Source organism: Cygnus olor, chromosome 5, assembly GCF_009769625.2.
Source record: "Cygnus olor isolate bCygOlo1 chromosome 5, bCygOlo1.pri.v2, whole genome shotgun sequence".
Taxonomy (NCBI): domain Eukaryota; kingdom Metazoa; phylum Chordata; class Aves; order Anseriformes; family Anatidae; genus Cygnus; species Cygnus olor.
The window spans coordinates 37,000,783-37,016,694 of record NC_049173.1 but is presented as its reverse complement, the minus strand read 5'-3'; the positions used below and the strand labels follow the sequence as shown (position 1 = coordinate 37,016,694).

Genomic DNA, 15,912 nt, shown 5'->3' with positions numbered 1-15,912 from the left:
TTTTAAAAAGACCATCGTTAAGTCTCTAAGCAAACTGCTACCTTGGGGAATCAGAGCCAGCTGTCAGCAAGGGGGAATAACTAATCTAGTTGTGAAGGGTCCCAAAGGGAGGGAATGGTACAAACAGTGCTCACCAGTTCTCTGGGGGGAGGACTAGAATGGGAAATCAGCTTCAGAGGACTTCCTTGGAAAAATAGAGAATGGACTGAATTCAGCCTGAAAGCAAAACAAAAAGCAGATTTCATGCCATGGTTTTTATCAGAAGTGTATGATGCAGCCATCTCTAGCCTGTAATAGTGTAGACATTTCTATACTATTTCCAGGTGCTGGTGTTACTGAGGTACAGACTCGCCCACAACTGAAAGTGCATTTGCTGGGAAGGATTTTGGAAACAGTTTTTACACCAATCCCTCTATGATGATGATTTACTTTTGTCTCAAGGGAAGTCAGAAGAAACCCTGAATTCATCCAAGTGCTGATCATTCTGTGAAAGCTGAAGCAAAAGCTGCAATTAGATTTGTTAAGCTGGATGAAACTGTACTGCCACTGGACTAATACCTGCAGAGACATCACTAAGACCAGTCTGCTAGATCAGGATTTATTGCTTCTCACTTCAGAGGTCCACCTCCAAACTAGTCATTCTGGTGTCCTTCCATAGCGTTGGAAAGAACCGGGCAATTCTAGACATTAAGTTCAGATGCAGAGCTTTAAAGATGAGCAAATTGAATCTTACGCTGTGCATCTTTTGGCTCATTACAGACTTCATCAAATGCTCCTAAGTCCTTGTCAATATGCAAAGAGCAAGCATCTTGCTCCTACTGCTGGAGTTGACATAGTAACAGGAGAGAGCTCAAATCTATCTGGAGAAGGTTTGTTAACATAACAAGTCAAGTGTTGTGTTTTTCTAGCTGTGTTTACTTAACAAAATGCTCTTGCAACGCCCACAGACCACTGTTCTCCAGCAGTGGCTGTGGAAAGGGGCTGAGGTGGCCTTGCCACATTGCAGCTGGGATGCAGTGGGACTCTGAGGAGAAATTATTTAATGGTAAATAATAAACAGGATTTAGCAGAGGGTGGAATGAGCTGAGACATGACTGCTGCGTACCCAAACTGAAGTGTTCTCAGCTGAGTATCTGTAACTTCCTTTGCCTCCTGAATTGCAGCTAAAGGAGTTGGAGTAGGAGAAATAACCTTTCTTTGGGGAGGGAGGTGGAAGGAGAAAGTCTTTGTCACAAAACATGTCCACCAAAATCAAATATACTCTTCTATGTGATCTCCTTGCTCTGAAGCATTTCTTCAGGATGCTTCTGGGTTGGGACTTCCATTAAGGTGCTGGACTATAACAGTAGTGGTGGGTGACAGAGTGAGAAATGAAATGCCTGCTCTTTGTTTTATCAAACAGGTGCAGTGCCATACCTACACGGGATACTGCTGGTGTGTGACACCTGATGGCAAGCCTATTAGCGGTTCTTCTGTACAGAACAAAACTCCTGTATGTTCAGGTACTGTGGGAGTGGCTTCAACAAATACCCGTTTGGTAACCGAAGGGGCATGGGGAGGACATGTCCAATTCAGAGTGCTTAATCTTTTCAGGTGACTTGGCCAGTTCACCCAACTTAAAACTGCAGTTGCTGCTTGTATTTCCCTGTTTGTTTGCTGGCTTTTGGAACCTGCAAGGAAGCGTGGGCTGTGGCATTTTCACCTGGCAGCAAGGGTTTAAGGCTCACTGAGGAAAAAACACTAAGTAACAGAGTGGAACCACGGCTTGTGGTAGCCAAGGCAAAAGCCACAGTACTGCTGTGTACACCAAACCCAAGAATCCCCATAACAGATGGGATCTCTCTTTTCCATGAGATGTATTTTAAAGAAATGGTTCTCAGGCTGAATTGAGTTGGGTCATAGTCTTGTTGCCTTCAGAGGCTGTCAGAGCAGCATTTAAGCTTCCCAAATCATCACCTTCTGTACTTAAAGTAAACTGAAGTGTTTCTCCCTGCAGTCAAATACAGCATCCCATGGCTCAGATGGGATGGGGCTGGGGGAAGGCTCTAGATTTTCATATGGCCTTAGCTTTATGAGCTGCAGTGAGCAGAGCTGCTGTGGCAGCAGCAGCACACCAGGCACAGGAAGGGATGGGAAGCTGTTCTGTGCTGTTTGAGAGAATTCAAGGGCGACACAAGAATCATGTCCACCTGCCCCCCCCAAAAGAAAAGTTGGTGAGAATAGGATTGTCCAATGTGTTAAGTAATGCCATGTAGGGACTGCTGCCTCTGGCATCATGCTTTGCAATCTGCACCCTAAGGGTATTTGATGCACTGCTGCTCTCACACCTTGCCATGTTTGCCTGTTGGATTGGGAGCATGGCAACAGTCAAACCTTTTTTTTTTTTTTTTTTTTTTTAAATCCTTCTCACTTTGTTCACATCTTCTTTGCTTTAGGGTGTGTTGTGGTAATAAGTAAATGTAGTGACTTGCATGAGGATTCAAGTTAAGTTGGGGAGCTGCCTGGGGACTAGTGAGTCAAATACTGTAGCTAGAGGGGATGCTTAGTGTTTTACAGGTACACAGAAAGAAAATAAGGTTAATATCCTATTTTCGTTTAAGGTAAAATGCTACAGCAATTTGGCTTAAGGCTTAGAGAATGACTTTCTTCCATCGTTGGCTAAATATGTTTTTGGTAGGGCATTTTTAGAGGATGTTTTGCTGATTTGTTCACTTAATCATGAGCTGTTTATAAAATTGTTTTACCAAGAACCTAGAGTCATTGCATTTTGTGGGACATGCAGATGTTAGCCTATGACAACTAATATTGTGTATGTGCTTCCTACTTGTAATTCAGCAGTAGACCTGTGATGAACAGATCTGCAAGTGAAAGTACCTAGACAATAAAGCTTAGGGCTTGTCTTGACTGGACTCTTGGGCCTGTCAGAGCTGCCTCCTTGGAACTGACTTTAGATCCATGTTTCCTGCATGATCAGTAATCACTGGAACTGTTTAATAATGGTGCACAGCAGAAGCATTTCCCTGGGAATAAAGCTATTCCACAAAAAAAAAAAAAGCTTGTCATAGATTTTTTACATTTTGGTAACAGATTTGTTAAGAAAGCCTTTATTATCAGCTCAAGTTTTAGTGGAAAATTCATGATGCAGCACTAAAGCAAACTGCAGAAACAAGTGCAGAATCATATATATAATATGAAGCTTGAAGTGTAAATTAGAAAAAAACAGGATGTGTCCTATTTGAGTACATGCTGGATCTTATCCAATGTCCCTTCTCAAACAGCTGGGGATGTTCAGGGCTTGGTTGAAATCCATTTTCTGGAAATTGTCCCACTTAATCCCTTCCTTTAGAATACTGCCCCTTGCATTCCCTGTACACTCTCACCACCTGTTTTTGATTTGTTCTTCCTGACGTTTGCAAACCAAAGAAGTGACTCTTATTGATCTTTCCCTCTTGCCCTTGGATTTATTCCAGGTTTCTTACTAGTGCACTGCTGTGTTGAGCTTTTTCAAATCACTGGATCCAGCTACTAAAGATTTCTTGTTTACCCACATCCTGATTTAACATCCTTAATGCATAAAACTTTCTTATGGTCTCCTAGTTGGTTGAAGCCACAGGAACTCTGAATCCTAAACCAAGCTGTTGGCAAGTAAATAGACACTTTGTGGGCTTAGATATTGACTGTTTTCATGTAATATTACACGTTTTGTGTGATTGTTCAACATCTAAAAAGTTGTCTTTTTTCTTTCCTTTTTTTCCCCTTTAGGTTCTGTAACTGATAAACCATCAGGCCAAGGTAACTCAGGAAGGAAAGGTGAGTGGAGTCCTGTGCTTCAGCAAGTTGTTTTGTAATAGCAGTTGCCCAGCCAAGTCTATGAGATAACTTAGAACCTGGGTTTCTAAACAGGTCTGTGTGTGAGAGGCTTACATGCCTTTAGACCTCCCCCTGCAGTAGGACAAGTCAGATGACAGTGTGTGCATCACCCTGGGGACTGAAAAACTGTGTGTTCTGCTCTGTGCTGGTTGCTGAGATGTATAAATGAAAGCAGAGCTTCCCAAAGGGGCAGCAGATACAGGATAACCTTTGTTTTTTTCACCTTGATGTTAGCTACTGAGAATGCTCAGTAAAATCCTTGGAGATTAGAAATACTAGCAGTATGACTAGTACACTGGGAGTTGGGAGTGCTAATGTAATGGTTGTGGCCCTACATGCATTGAAAAGGTGGTGTTTTTTTAATTGTTCTGCATAAAACCCTCTGGCCAGCTGGAGCAGAGTTAGATTAAACCATAGCTGCTGTTGCAGATCTCACCCTTTTGTGCATTAAGCAGTGGTCCTCCTTCCTTTCACTGCTTTCTTTGGTCCTTGCTTTTCCTGAGCAAGGCACTGGATATGTTGCTCTCAGTCTCCTGTGTGTATTAGTAGCCCTTCCCTGTGTCCTCCAATTTGCATTCACTGAAATAGTCTTTGGAGGATGAGCAGTCAAGTTTGATGAGCAGTCAAGTTTGTCTTTAGGTGTTCTACATGCTGTGATTTTCAATCTATCTTCCTCCTTACCCCCCATTCAGAGTCAACTTTCTAGTTTCTTCTTACTGCAAGAAAACTGTGCTGAGTGCAACCTCACTCCTGCTGAAGAGGAGGAAGGCTTTTTCCTGAGAAGTACTTGTTTTGATATGTGAAGCAGGACTGTTACTACTAACTCTAAATCATAGAGTATCCTGAATGGGAAGGAACCCACAAGGATCATTGAGTCTAACTCCTGACTCCAGATGGGTCCACCCAAAAATCAAACCACATGTCTGAGAGCATTGTCCAAACACTCCTTGATCTCCAGCAGGCTTGCTGCCATGACCACTGCCCTGGGTAGCTGTCCCAGTGCCCAACTACCCTCTGGGTGTAGAACCTTTTCCTAACTCCCAGCCTGCCCCATCCCTGTCCCAGCTCCATGCCGTTCCCTTAGACCCTGTCGCTGTCCCCAGAGAGCAGAGCTCAGCGCCTGCCCCTCTGCTCCCCTCATGAGGAAGCTGCAGGCCGCCATGAGGCCTCCCCTCAGGCTTCTCTGCTCTGGGCTGAATAAACCAAGTGATTTCAGCTGCTCCTCATACATCTTGCCCTCTAGACTCTTTACCATCTTCATAGTCCTCCTTTGGATGCTCTCTAACAGTTTTGTCCTTTTTATACTGTGTTGCCCAAACCTGCACACAGTGCTCGAGGTGAGGCCACACCAGAGCAGAGCAGAGAGGGACAGTCCCTTCCCTTGACCAGCTAGCTGTGCCGTGCTTGATGCACCCCCAGGATACAGTTGGCCCTTTTGGCTGCCAGGGCACACTGGTGACTCATATTCAACTTGCCATTGACCAGAAACCCCAGATCCCTTTCTGCAGGGTGCTCTCCAGCCTCTCGTCCCCCAGTCCATACATACAGCCAGGGTTGTCCTGTCCCACGTGTAGCATCCGGCACTTGCTCTTGTTAAACTTCATATGACTGGTGATTGCTCAGCCCTCTAATTTGCCAAGATCTCTCTGCAAGGCTGCTCTACCCTTCAGAGAGTCAACAGCTCCTCCCAATTTAGTGTCATCTGCAAACTTACTCATTATGCCTTCAAGTCCTGCATCCAAGTCATTTATCATTTATCACCCATAATGTTCTGGTTTTGTCTACCTGTATGCTGGACACTTTTTCCAGAAGGATACTGTGAGAAACAATATTGAAAGCTTAACTGAAATCCAAAAAGTTTACATCAACTGGCTTCTCTTGGTTGACTATGTGGGTAATCTTGTCATAAAAGGAAATAAAGTTCATTAAACAGGACTTTTCCCTTGTGACCCATATCGGCTGTGACCAATGACCATGCTGTCTTTCAGGTGTTTTTCAATAACTTCCAGGATAATCTTCTCCATAATTCAGTTCATCCATAAATCAATTCAAATCAGTTACTTCTGAGACTTCAAAATGCAGGAAAATGCCTACCTTCATGCCTAATTTTAGTTTGAAAAACATCTTCCATGTTGGGACTGTCCAGTCCTGAAGGCACTTAAGAGGAATTATAGATTGTTATGCTCAAAGCAATGATGCATTTTGAGCGTATCTGCTCTACAGTCTGCTGGTTGTGTATGGTAGCTTAGGAAAAGGTAGGGAGAAGAAAGATGCAAAGAGACCTGCTTATTTAAACCTGAATGCTGAAGGTTGCTTCTTACTTCAGATAAGGATGTGTCTCTGTAAACCTGTAATTAAGTGTTAAACTTCACAGCCTGTGGAATTGCCACCTGAACACATTGTTATCATACTTTTAATACAGTTATTGTTAGCCTAGCCTGAAATACAAGCAAATCAAGTATCTCTTGCAATCTGCATTATTTTAGAAGAGCAGGTTGTTTGTAGGCTTCCTACCTGAGTAGTTCAGGTCTGTTCTGGAATTGGAAGCAGCTGATACTGGATTTCTTAAGAAACAGAGCAAAGGGGAAAATGACAGTTTTTTTTTTTCCCCTACCTCACCCCTTTTATTAACTCAAAAGCTTCAACATACAGAAGAAGAGAACTATAAATGAAAGGAATTAATCTAAAATTTGTAATATAAATTGACTCTTCTTGGTGCTCCCTGTGGCATCCTATTTTAAGAATGCTAAGCTTGGTCACATGGATGGAGAAACATTCTATGCAGTCAGTAGCTGTCAAGAAAAGGAAAACATCTCCCTTTTGGCCAGCATGCTTCAAGCAATCATGTAAACTTTACATCCCCTCCAATTCTGAGTGTTCATCTGTTGAAAGCCCCCACACAAGCCTTTCTCCATCATGTCAGAAAAATCCTGGTGAGCAATTATTAAATAGCCTGTACAGGACTTTTAAAATGTGAAATGATTTGAATTGAAATAATCTGGTTTAACATCTGGGGAAGTTAGCATTATTCTTTTGGCTTGTGAAGAATGTTTGGTCTAAAAATTAATTTGCACTAATCAGTGCTTCTTTTTGACTTATTGCTGTGATCCAGAATTTCAGTATTGGGTTTTGTGGAAAGCAAGCCAGTACCAAGAACAGGCAGCCTGGCTTCCTTAATGCAAATCATTCACAGGAGCCCTGGCTTCTCTGAAGGCTTGTGACTAGCCAGCCTGGCTATAACCATCCGTTTTAGCGGAGTGTTCTGAGTCTTTCTGTAAAGATAGCCCTTTGCAGGAAGACAAAAAGGACATGATGAAGAGGGGTCCATCAGGAACTGGGTCAATGATGACTTTGCAGAGGCACATTTTGGAAAATTCTGAAGTGGTCACTTTGAGCAACTACCATCTGACTTAGCTTGTGGAATTTCCACACTCCTCTTTCCACCCCTGGATGAGAGTCCCTGGGTCAAATAGTATTATCTGGCACAGAATAGGCTCTTTCAGGAGGTGAGGGAATAGCTAAGACTCTCAGATGTGATTTCCTTTGTCCCATTCATACAGGAATGTAAAATATGGAGCTAATAAACTTTGTATGATGTTGATGCCTTTCAAGTCTTCAGGGCAAAATAGTTCTTTGGAAAGAGGCTGCTCTGCCTAGGGAACTGTACAGGTGGGTAGGCTTAGGCTATTAGGTAACAAGTGAAAGGGGAGACTTTAGTAGCATATTAGCTGCCCTCTAGGAGAGACAAATTAATGTTGGAAGAGGAAAAGGACCGGCTGTCAGTAATAGCTCTCTTTCTTCAAATGTTTTGGCTTAGTTTGTAGAGGTCAATAGGTATGATGGAGAAGATGTGAAGTAACACGTGCTTCCTGTTCACGGGCTGTCTCATTACTGATGAAAAGAAAATGAAATGGCTCTATGGGCATTGGCTTGATATGTAGTTCCAGAAGTGGCTCTGTGGAGCTTTCTGCAGAGAACAGGCAAAAGTGCTGGCAAGAAATCCTTTTTATTTTTAAATCCTGTGCTCTGGTTGTCCGTGTTTTCATTGCTGCTGTTTCTGTATGATGTAATGCCAGTTACTCATATAATTTGCCCTGTAAGGTAATTTAAATCAAATCAAATTGGCACCAAATTTAAAACTTTAAAATAGCCAGTACTGATTTGTTCTGTGTGTGTGGAGTGCTCTGCTGCTGGAAGGCAAAGACCTGGGCCCAGGGAAGCAGTGACTTATTCTTATATGGAAGAATGGAAGCCTGGGTTCTCCAGGACTTGCAGTTCGGACATTTACCACTGTTTCTCCTGTCTGAATTCAGCCTGCTTGAATTTTTTATAAACAAAGTCCTTTCAGGTTTGTCTGTCTGACCCATGAAAGGACCTCTCATCCCCTCCATCTCTAAGGCCTAGTGCCCTAATGTAACACAGCTCAGTGCCAAATGTTTGTCCCGAGTTACAGTTCATCACGTGCAATGAAGCTTGATAAGGTTTTTGTCCTTCCACTGTCATTGCCCTCTCCTCAAACCTTTTTGGAGTAGACTAACACTCTAATTGTTTGTTTTCTTGCATGGTGCACAGTGCTGTTCTGTACTAAGGGACAGGTTTTCCAAATATTTCAGTCCACGCCTTTAACAAAGTGGGGAGTGTTGAGGTGGTACTGCCTCTCTGGCAGTGCTTGGACCAACACCACCCAGCACCATATGCCCTGGCATCCTCACTTGAAGAGCGCTGCCCACTGTAGGAGCACAAGACGATGGGAAGTACAGCTTCTGGGCTGCTGGTGATGGTTGGCTGGCTGCAAAGCAGCCCTTCCTGCACAGCCAGCCTCCCGATGAAAATGGGTCATTCAGCTGACCTCCGTGCTGTGAGAGTAGTGAGGCTCTGAACAAATGACTTGGAACTGTGTTAAGATGCTGTAAGCTTGGTTCTCCAGGTGGACTGAGTGATCCTGAAGTGAAAATGAGAAAGGATACTCCTTACCTAGAAGATGAAGTAGCCCAGCCAGGCTGACATACACCGTTCCTTCAGGCAGCTGCAGAGCAAGTGTCCAGGACCTTTGTCATAGGCTGCAGTTATTCCTGGGTGGGATTAGGATATCCAGAAACTGCAAACTTGTTACTGTTTGTTCCATATTCCTGCTTGTGCCTTGTACAATCCTTTCTTATAAGGAGCTTCTTGCGCTAATTTACTCCAGCTGCTGCTTAGTTTGAAAGCCTGAGAGACTTGGAAGATGACACAGTCCCCTAGAGTGCTGGATCTCCGTCCCCCCCCCTCCCACTGGGAACTTCTTAATATTTTAAGATGCAGTGAAAGGCATCCTTGGAGCCAACATGACTGGATTTCTTCCCTGCCTAAAGAATGCAGATTGTTCCTTTCCAGCCAAAGGCAAGTTGTGCCACACGTTCGAAACAAAACAAGCAAGCACAAAACAAAACTTTATTTTCTTTATCTGTGGAATGTTGGTGCTTTAGGACTCAAAGATGCAGACTTGGCATATTGCAGCCACAAGTAGTGTTTTTCACAGTCACCAAGCAGGCTTTTAAAAAGTAGGCTGGTCAGGAGACAGGGATAATAAATTACATGGCTGCTTTTTATCTTCATTAAATCATGCAGTCTTCTTACTTAAAACTGGAAGCAGAGTGAATTAAAAGTGGAGGTCAGAAAGGAGAGAAGGTGAAAATCTAGGTGGGGATAGTGGTTTGTTAGTCATTGTAACTATTCTGGATGCCATGAGAGGTCTTTATATCATTTTAAATAAACTGAATGAAAGAAATGGGAAAGGAAGTATAGTTCTCTAATCTGGGATTAAAAGATGATGCAAGTACAGGTAAATATGGGCTGACTGAACTGTTGATGTCAGTCATTGTGAAGAGTCTTGCATGGTATGTATGAACTCCTTTCTTCTTTCATGAAATCTCTTGGAGCGTATGAAGTTCCAAGCCTGTTTTGACTAGCTTTGTTTCCCTGTTGCAAAAGCTGGCAACAACATCTGCAGTTCCCTGAGCCTGGGGCAGGTACAGTGATGTTAGTGGAATGTGAGCTCTGATGGCCCCACGGGAGGCGAAGTCTGGGTGGAGATGCTTTACGCTTACTGTCTTACGTGCAGGCATTGAATTCCGTGCTTTGACTTTCCCATGGAGTTGCGAAAAGCTTTGCCCAATGAGTTTGCAGACAAGTTGAGTTTCTACAAGAAAGCACTGAAGCAATTTGAGGAACCTAAGATAAACAACTTAAAATTCCTGTCAATTAAAAATCTGGAATGGGGTTCTTCCTTGTGGGTTTAGCTGCAAGAAACGGGCACAGAGGAAAATCTCAGTTGGAGCTGTGGGCAAGTGGGCCCATTCTGTGGCTCTTTTCCTGCTGGTTTCCAAGAGCCTTACTTGCAGCAAATGTTAATGGACTAGTTGTGCCGCCAGTAGACTGAGCAATTTGAATCAGTAATGAGCCATTAGTCTGAGTCAGTAATTAGACCAAGCAGTAAAGGGTGAATGCTCTCCTCAGGCAAACCTAAGCAGAGGACAGCTTGTGCTAATGTAAATAAATAGAAGTGTTTGTACATGGAGACCTGGAAGCTTTGTCTGCTGGTGGTAAGAAGTCAGGTGCAGCCAGCACTAATTCACCTGCTGCCTGCTTGCAGGGAGGGGAACATCCTGCCTCTGCAGCAGTTAGTACATCTCACAAGTATGAACAGATAACATCTTGACAAAAACGTCCCACTCTGTAGACAGGGCTGTCAAAGGTGTATGTCACTGAAAGCTGAGACTTCAGTCTTTGCCTTCTCTGTTTTTTTCTGGATTCAACTAGGTACTTATCGAATCCGAAGCAGAGCTGTGCTATTGCACAAACCAAGCTTCAAGCACTCAATTAATCCTGCCTCTCTAACCCAATAAATAATGAGAAAGTGCTTTGTGATGTCTTTAGCAGCTTGTAGTAGCTACAAGAAAGACAGATTATCACATGGCCTCCATCAGTGAGGTGAAAGAAATACAAGTTTACTTGGGCAGAATGAAGCCAAGCGATGGTTCTAACTGGTGGTTGCCATCTCATGATGAATTTCTTGCAGAACATAGGCAGGTACTAAGTCTGCAGTGCTACTCACGCAATTCTGGATCCTGTGTGTTATTTATTGTAAGATAAATATCCCAACTTGTAAGTCTGGGTGAGAGAGAATTTTCATGCAAAAATTGCTTGCTGAACTGTTTGTTGCCTGTAGTATTCCTAAGCAAGAACTGACACTTTCTGTCAGGTCTTTTCTTGGTAAAATATAGACAGATGTACACAAATCGTCCATGTGTAGTGTCACTATGTGGAGAGTCAAGCTGTGCTATGCACGGGTAAATCATCTGCTTCTGACAGCATCAGACTTGCTGTGGTGGTGCTATACAAATGCTCCATGCTGTCTACGTGCAAAAGCTTTATTTGTCCCACCATGTGATAGTGGCTTTCTGTGAAACGGGTGTGAGAACTCAGGTGGCTGAGGAGGAACTGGGTGAAGTTAGTGCAACGATAGGGCTGCAAAGGTCCTGCAAAGGCCTCAGTGAGCTGCAAATAAAATATTCTGTAGATGAAGTTTGCGGTACATAAATTTTTGATTAGTACATATTTGTATTTCCAAGCAAACTTAGGGTGGGAATTAAAGTTTGCTTTTCCATTTTAAAAAAATAATAAAAAAGAATCTGTAAATATCACTAATCTGTAGGCTTGTCTGTTTGCAGATGTTAAGAATTCAGTCTAGTTCTTATCGCTGTTCCTATATCATACGCAGTATGCAAATGTGCTGTTAAATGCCAATCAAATGTAATTGTAGAAGGCAAGTGAATTTCACAGGTATAGCAGACTGTAGTTTGCCAGTGGTGCTAATAGTACTGGTTTTGTAAGATAGAGAACCCAGCTTTTACCTGAGAATCCTGATCAATTTCTGTAAGAACAGAGGCATGTGGTTTCTCAATACCACGGATACTGGATCACTTTTCGATGATAGAGCAGTGTTCTAGGAAGCACCTAGATTTGTCTCACTAATCAAACAGAATTTTTGAACTATTAAGGACTAGAAGAAAAATTCAACCTCAAAATTGTTACGTAAACAGTAGAATTAAAAACAATCCTTTTGGGTCCCTACATCACTGACTTGTCTGAAATTGTTTAGCTTTTCATCAAGACATTTTCTGTGGGCCTCAGAACATATGTATCAAATTTGAGGCTGAAGAAAGTTTCATTGGCAAGTTTAAGCAGAAGGCAAATTTTGTTTTAAAGTATATTTTGTTTGATATAATGCAAGAATTCTACTTTCATCTATAAAGAACCAGTTCTAATCTGTAGGTTAGTCTATATAATATGACTTAATAAAATTGTAGTTTACAAGTGTTGTTACAGCAATCTACAGACTATTTATGTCTGTAATGTCTTAAGGACAGCTGTAAAGGTTTTTAAATGATTAAGTCATGGTATTGAGCAGCCTGGTGAGTAGATCTAATAAGCAGACTAACAATTGATTAAGCAACATCTGTTAAAGTATTATTAACTGTTTATGTGCTATACATAGGTTTCTGGTGTCTGACCAATTACAGCTTGCAGAGAAAAGAAATAGAAATAGTTCGAGGGACTGTGGGCTGCTTTTTGTTGAAGTACTTCATAGCTATGTGGCCTCAACACCTTTTCTTTTTTAAAGAGCTGTTTAAAAAAAAATCTTCCCGAGCTCTTCAAATATCTGGATCAGTATGCCAAGATGTTATGCTATTACAGTATGTATTTCTCTAGATCCTTTAAAACAGCATCATTATAACTTTGAAATTAATAACCCTAGACTTCCTGTCTTCTGTAGCTCTTTTTTTCTTAAAAACAAACCTCTGGATAAATTGGAGGAATTGATGTGTTTTCAGATAAATTAACCTAGAATATTTTTCTTACCAGCCTAACGTGATCCTATTTTGTTTTTGAGTATTTGCATCCTGCAGAAGAATCTAGACATCTAAATGTTAGTGTTGTTTTTCCTCAAACCAGAGTAATGCAATGGGAAATGTATTTTAAATTTTGGGGGCAGTGGTTTGGTTGAGTGTGGCTGGAATTGCACTCCTTTCAGGCCCTTTACCCAATGAGTTCTATCAACATCTCTCTATACAGGAGATAAGCCACAAAACTGTGATGGGAAAGTTTGAACACATGCAGCGTGTGTGTTCATAAGTAAGGTATGGGGAGGCTGGATGTGCAACCACAATGTTTGTTCAAGTTCATGAGATGGCACCTATGAGAACTAAAGCACAGCTGCAATAATGGTTTCCCTCCATGTACTCGTCTGGTGTTTTATTTATTTATTTATTTTTATATTGACGTCAAGGAAGATGTATTAGAAAATGCTTTGATAACAGGAAGGGATGGGAGAAGTCTTCCTCAGAGACTGCATTTCTCTGGGCTGCATCCCTGCCTTTTACTACATGTTACTGTGCTCAGCTTGGTGCTCAGATTCTGATGGGACCTTTAGGTGCTGCAGCAAGGCAATTCTTAAGTATAATGACATTACAGGTTTCATCCTGACTATTCAGCTGCTCACAAAAACACCTTTAGTTGACGATGGCTCTTAAGTTCAGTCAAGCTTATCTTGAGCAGTCAATCTGTAGATGTCTGGCAGTCTGTAACATCATGGAATGATCTTCCTTCTCGTAAAATACAAATATTTTAAGTTTGAGAATGAGGTGTCACTTGTACCTGAACAGTTTCATTTTTGTGATCCATATTCAATACATACTGATTTCCTTCTCAAGCATGTTAGGTTCTTTGGAGGTCCTTCCAGCACAACTCACTTACCCTACTTACTCATCTGCCTCCCTCAATTTTTCTTTATCCCTTCCCTTATACAGAAAAACTATTCCTTCAGTTTCATAATCACATATAAAAACTGCTTTAGACTAAACACAGATCTTGGAGAGAACTAGCTGGGGCAATCATGTTAGAAAGCAGAGTTGTGCTCACTCAGAGTTCTGAATTCCTCTCTTAAAGGTCTGAGAGGAAAGAAAAAAAAAACAACCTGCAAAAAGAAACAATGAAAAAAAATATATTTTCCTCCCTTTTCCTAGTTTGCGCACATGCAATATACATGTAGCAGTGAGGTATCCATTCTCTTTGCCTGCAAGGAAATGAAAAGGCGTATTGTAAACCCAAGGCCGGTCTGGTTGTCAGCCAGGAATTAGTCCTCTAAAGGAGAAAGGGAGAGGGGCTGGCGAGAGAAGAGGCGGGAGGGGGGCTGGAAGGGTGAAAGTACACTTTGAGATAGGTTCAGTGCACATGGCTAGAGATGCAAGGGGTCTTGTGCTTCCTCGGCGTGCAGGTGTCGGGAGAAAGGAGGGGAGCTTGTGTTCTAATACACAGGCATGTGTCTGGGGGAGCAGGGTCAAAAATTTAGACTATTTACTTAATCCCCTGGAACAGCTTTTTTCTCTTCTGTTTTCTTTTTGTGTTTAACAGACTGCTTTACAGGGGACACGTGTGGTAATTAACACATGCAGCTGTAGGGCTTCAGCCATATGTCTGAATTTCAAATGGCCATTGATCTGGGAAATTTGCTGCCGTCTCCACCCCCCACTTGTAGGTTGTATTCCTTGAAGATGTAGGGGAGTTTATAGAGCCTTTGCCTTGAAGAGACCAGCGCTGGAAGGAGAGAGGTGAAAGGGAGTGTGTCTGATCTCGGGGAGAGAGGGAAGAAAGACTGAGATCCTAATCACATCCTTTGTGCCCCTTGCCCCAGGCCACCATATATTTCAGGTAGCTACCAGAACATTCCCAAAGCTAGGAATATGATCACTGCTCATAAGAAGCTTGCTCAACAATCATTATTTTCTTCTTTCGGTGAAGCAATTTAAGATCAGAATCACAATATCCTTGCCTGCCTTTCAGGCATGTGCTCCCTTTTGCACAGCTGCAGGTATCTGCTCTTCTGCAGAGTCTGGAAGCAGCAAGGTGAGAGTTGGCTGTGGGCTCTGAGCAGCCTTTTGGGAGAGGTAGTCAAGAGGGGAGACGGGAGTAGCAAAAGCTACTTCACATCAAAGCTGAGGGTCCTCGAGGTAGACATCCGATATATTGTGGGTAGAATTGAACCAGAGAGACTAAACAAAACAGTCATATGGTGGTTGTTGCTTTTGTCTAAGTGTGATCAGGCAGCTGCTAACAGTGCTACAGAGCATTCTGTGAACTTCTGTCCAAGTCTGGGGCAACATCAAGTGCTAAAGTCTTATTATGAGACATGGTATCTTAAGTAAAATACGTATTTGTGCAGAATTCTTTTGTTCCATTTTATTTCAAATGTTTTTTCAAGGCAGAAGGAGCCAAACAGAAGATGATTCAAATTTGAGATACCACGGTTTAAAATCCTGCAGTATCTATCATACTGCTGGTGCTTAATGGGTGAGATAAAAACATATGCTTCTACCAAATGGGAAGCTATAAAAAAAAAAAAGGTACATCTGTCCTCTTCCTCTTCCCACTCTTTAGTCTATTTTTAGCTTTCATGTTGGTGTGTATATTCAGAGAAGGCTGGCTACTGTGGATTCCTTGGTCTCATCACTCCATGGTGTAAGTAATGCTGGCACTACGGAGGTGTTTCTGCTCCGGGAAGAAAAGCACATTCCCAACAGTGAGTGCGTGCTCCAACTCTTGCTGAAGGGGGACTGTGATTTACCCAGCCCTTATAATCCTGCTGTTCTGTTTCCTTGTGTTCTGCCTCTGTGTCCTCTCCACCTTCCTTGAGAAGTTTAGTGCCAGGAGTGCCTGCACCAGGCATGTACCGTATTGCTTCTTCTGACTTAATTCCTTTTTTTACTTTGATAATACGGACAGTGCTCTGTTTTGGGACAAGATAGCCTAATATCCCTTGTGCAGATTGGCATGAACTTTTCCAGATAATTTGGTCATAATGACATGCACTTGGATACAACTTCTGTTACACAGATGCAGGGCCCAGTTCTCCTTTATTCACTGTTATAACTGTTAAGTAAAGTTACAACTTCTATAGTTGTATTTACTTTCAATCACTTCTCTCCCTGAAGCTCCTCAACAGGT

At 42.3% G+C, this 15,912-nt stretch overlaps 1 protein-coding gene across 9 annotated transcripts in view; it reads left to right on the top strand.

Annotated features, from left to right (window-relative positions):
* Positions 1-15,912, top strand: part of SMOC1 (SPARC related modular calcium binding 1) — a 126,958-nt gene that overhangs the window by 54,439 nt on the left and 56,607 nt on the right. For all 9 annotated transcript variants that reach the window (XM_040558375.1, XM_040558371.1, XM_040558374.1 and 6 more), the window contains exons 4-5: positions 1,403-1,502; positions 3,763-3,810. In XM_040558375.1, coding sequence (XP_040414309.1) covers positions 1,403-1,502; positions 3,763-3,810 — 148 coding nt within the window. The remainder of the gene's footprint in view (positions 1-1,402; positions 1,503-3,762; positions 3,811-15,912) is intronic.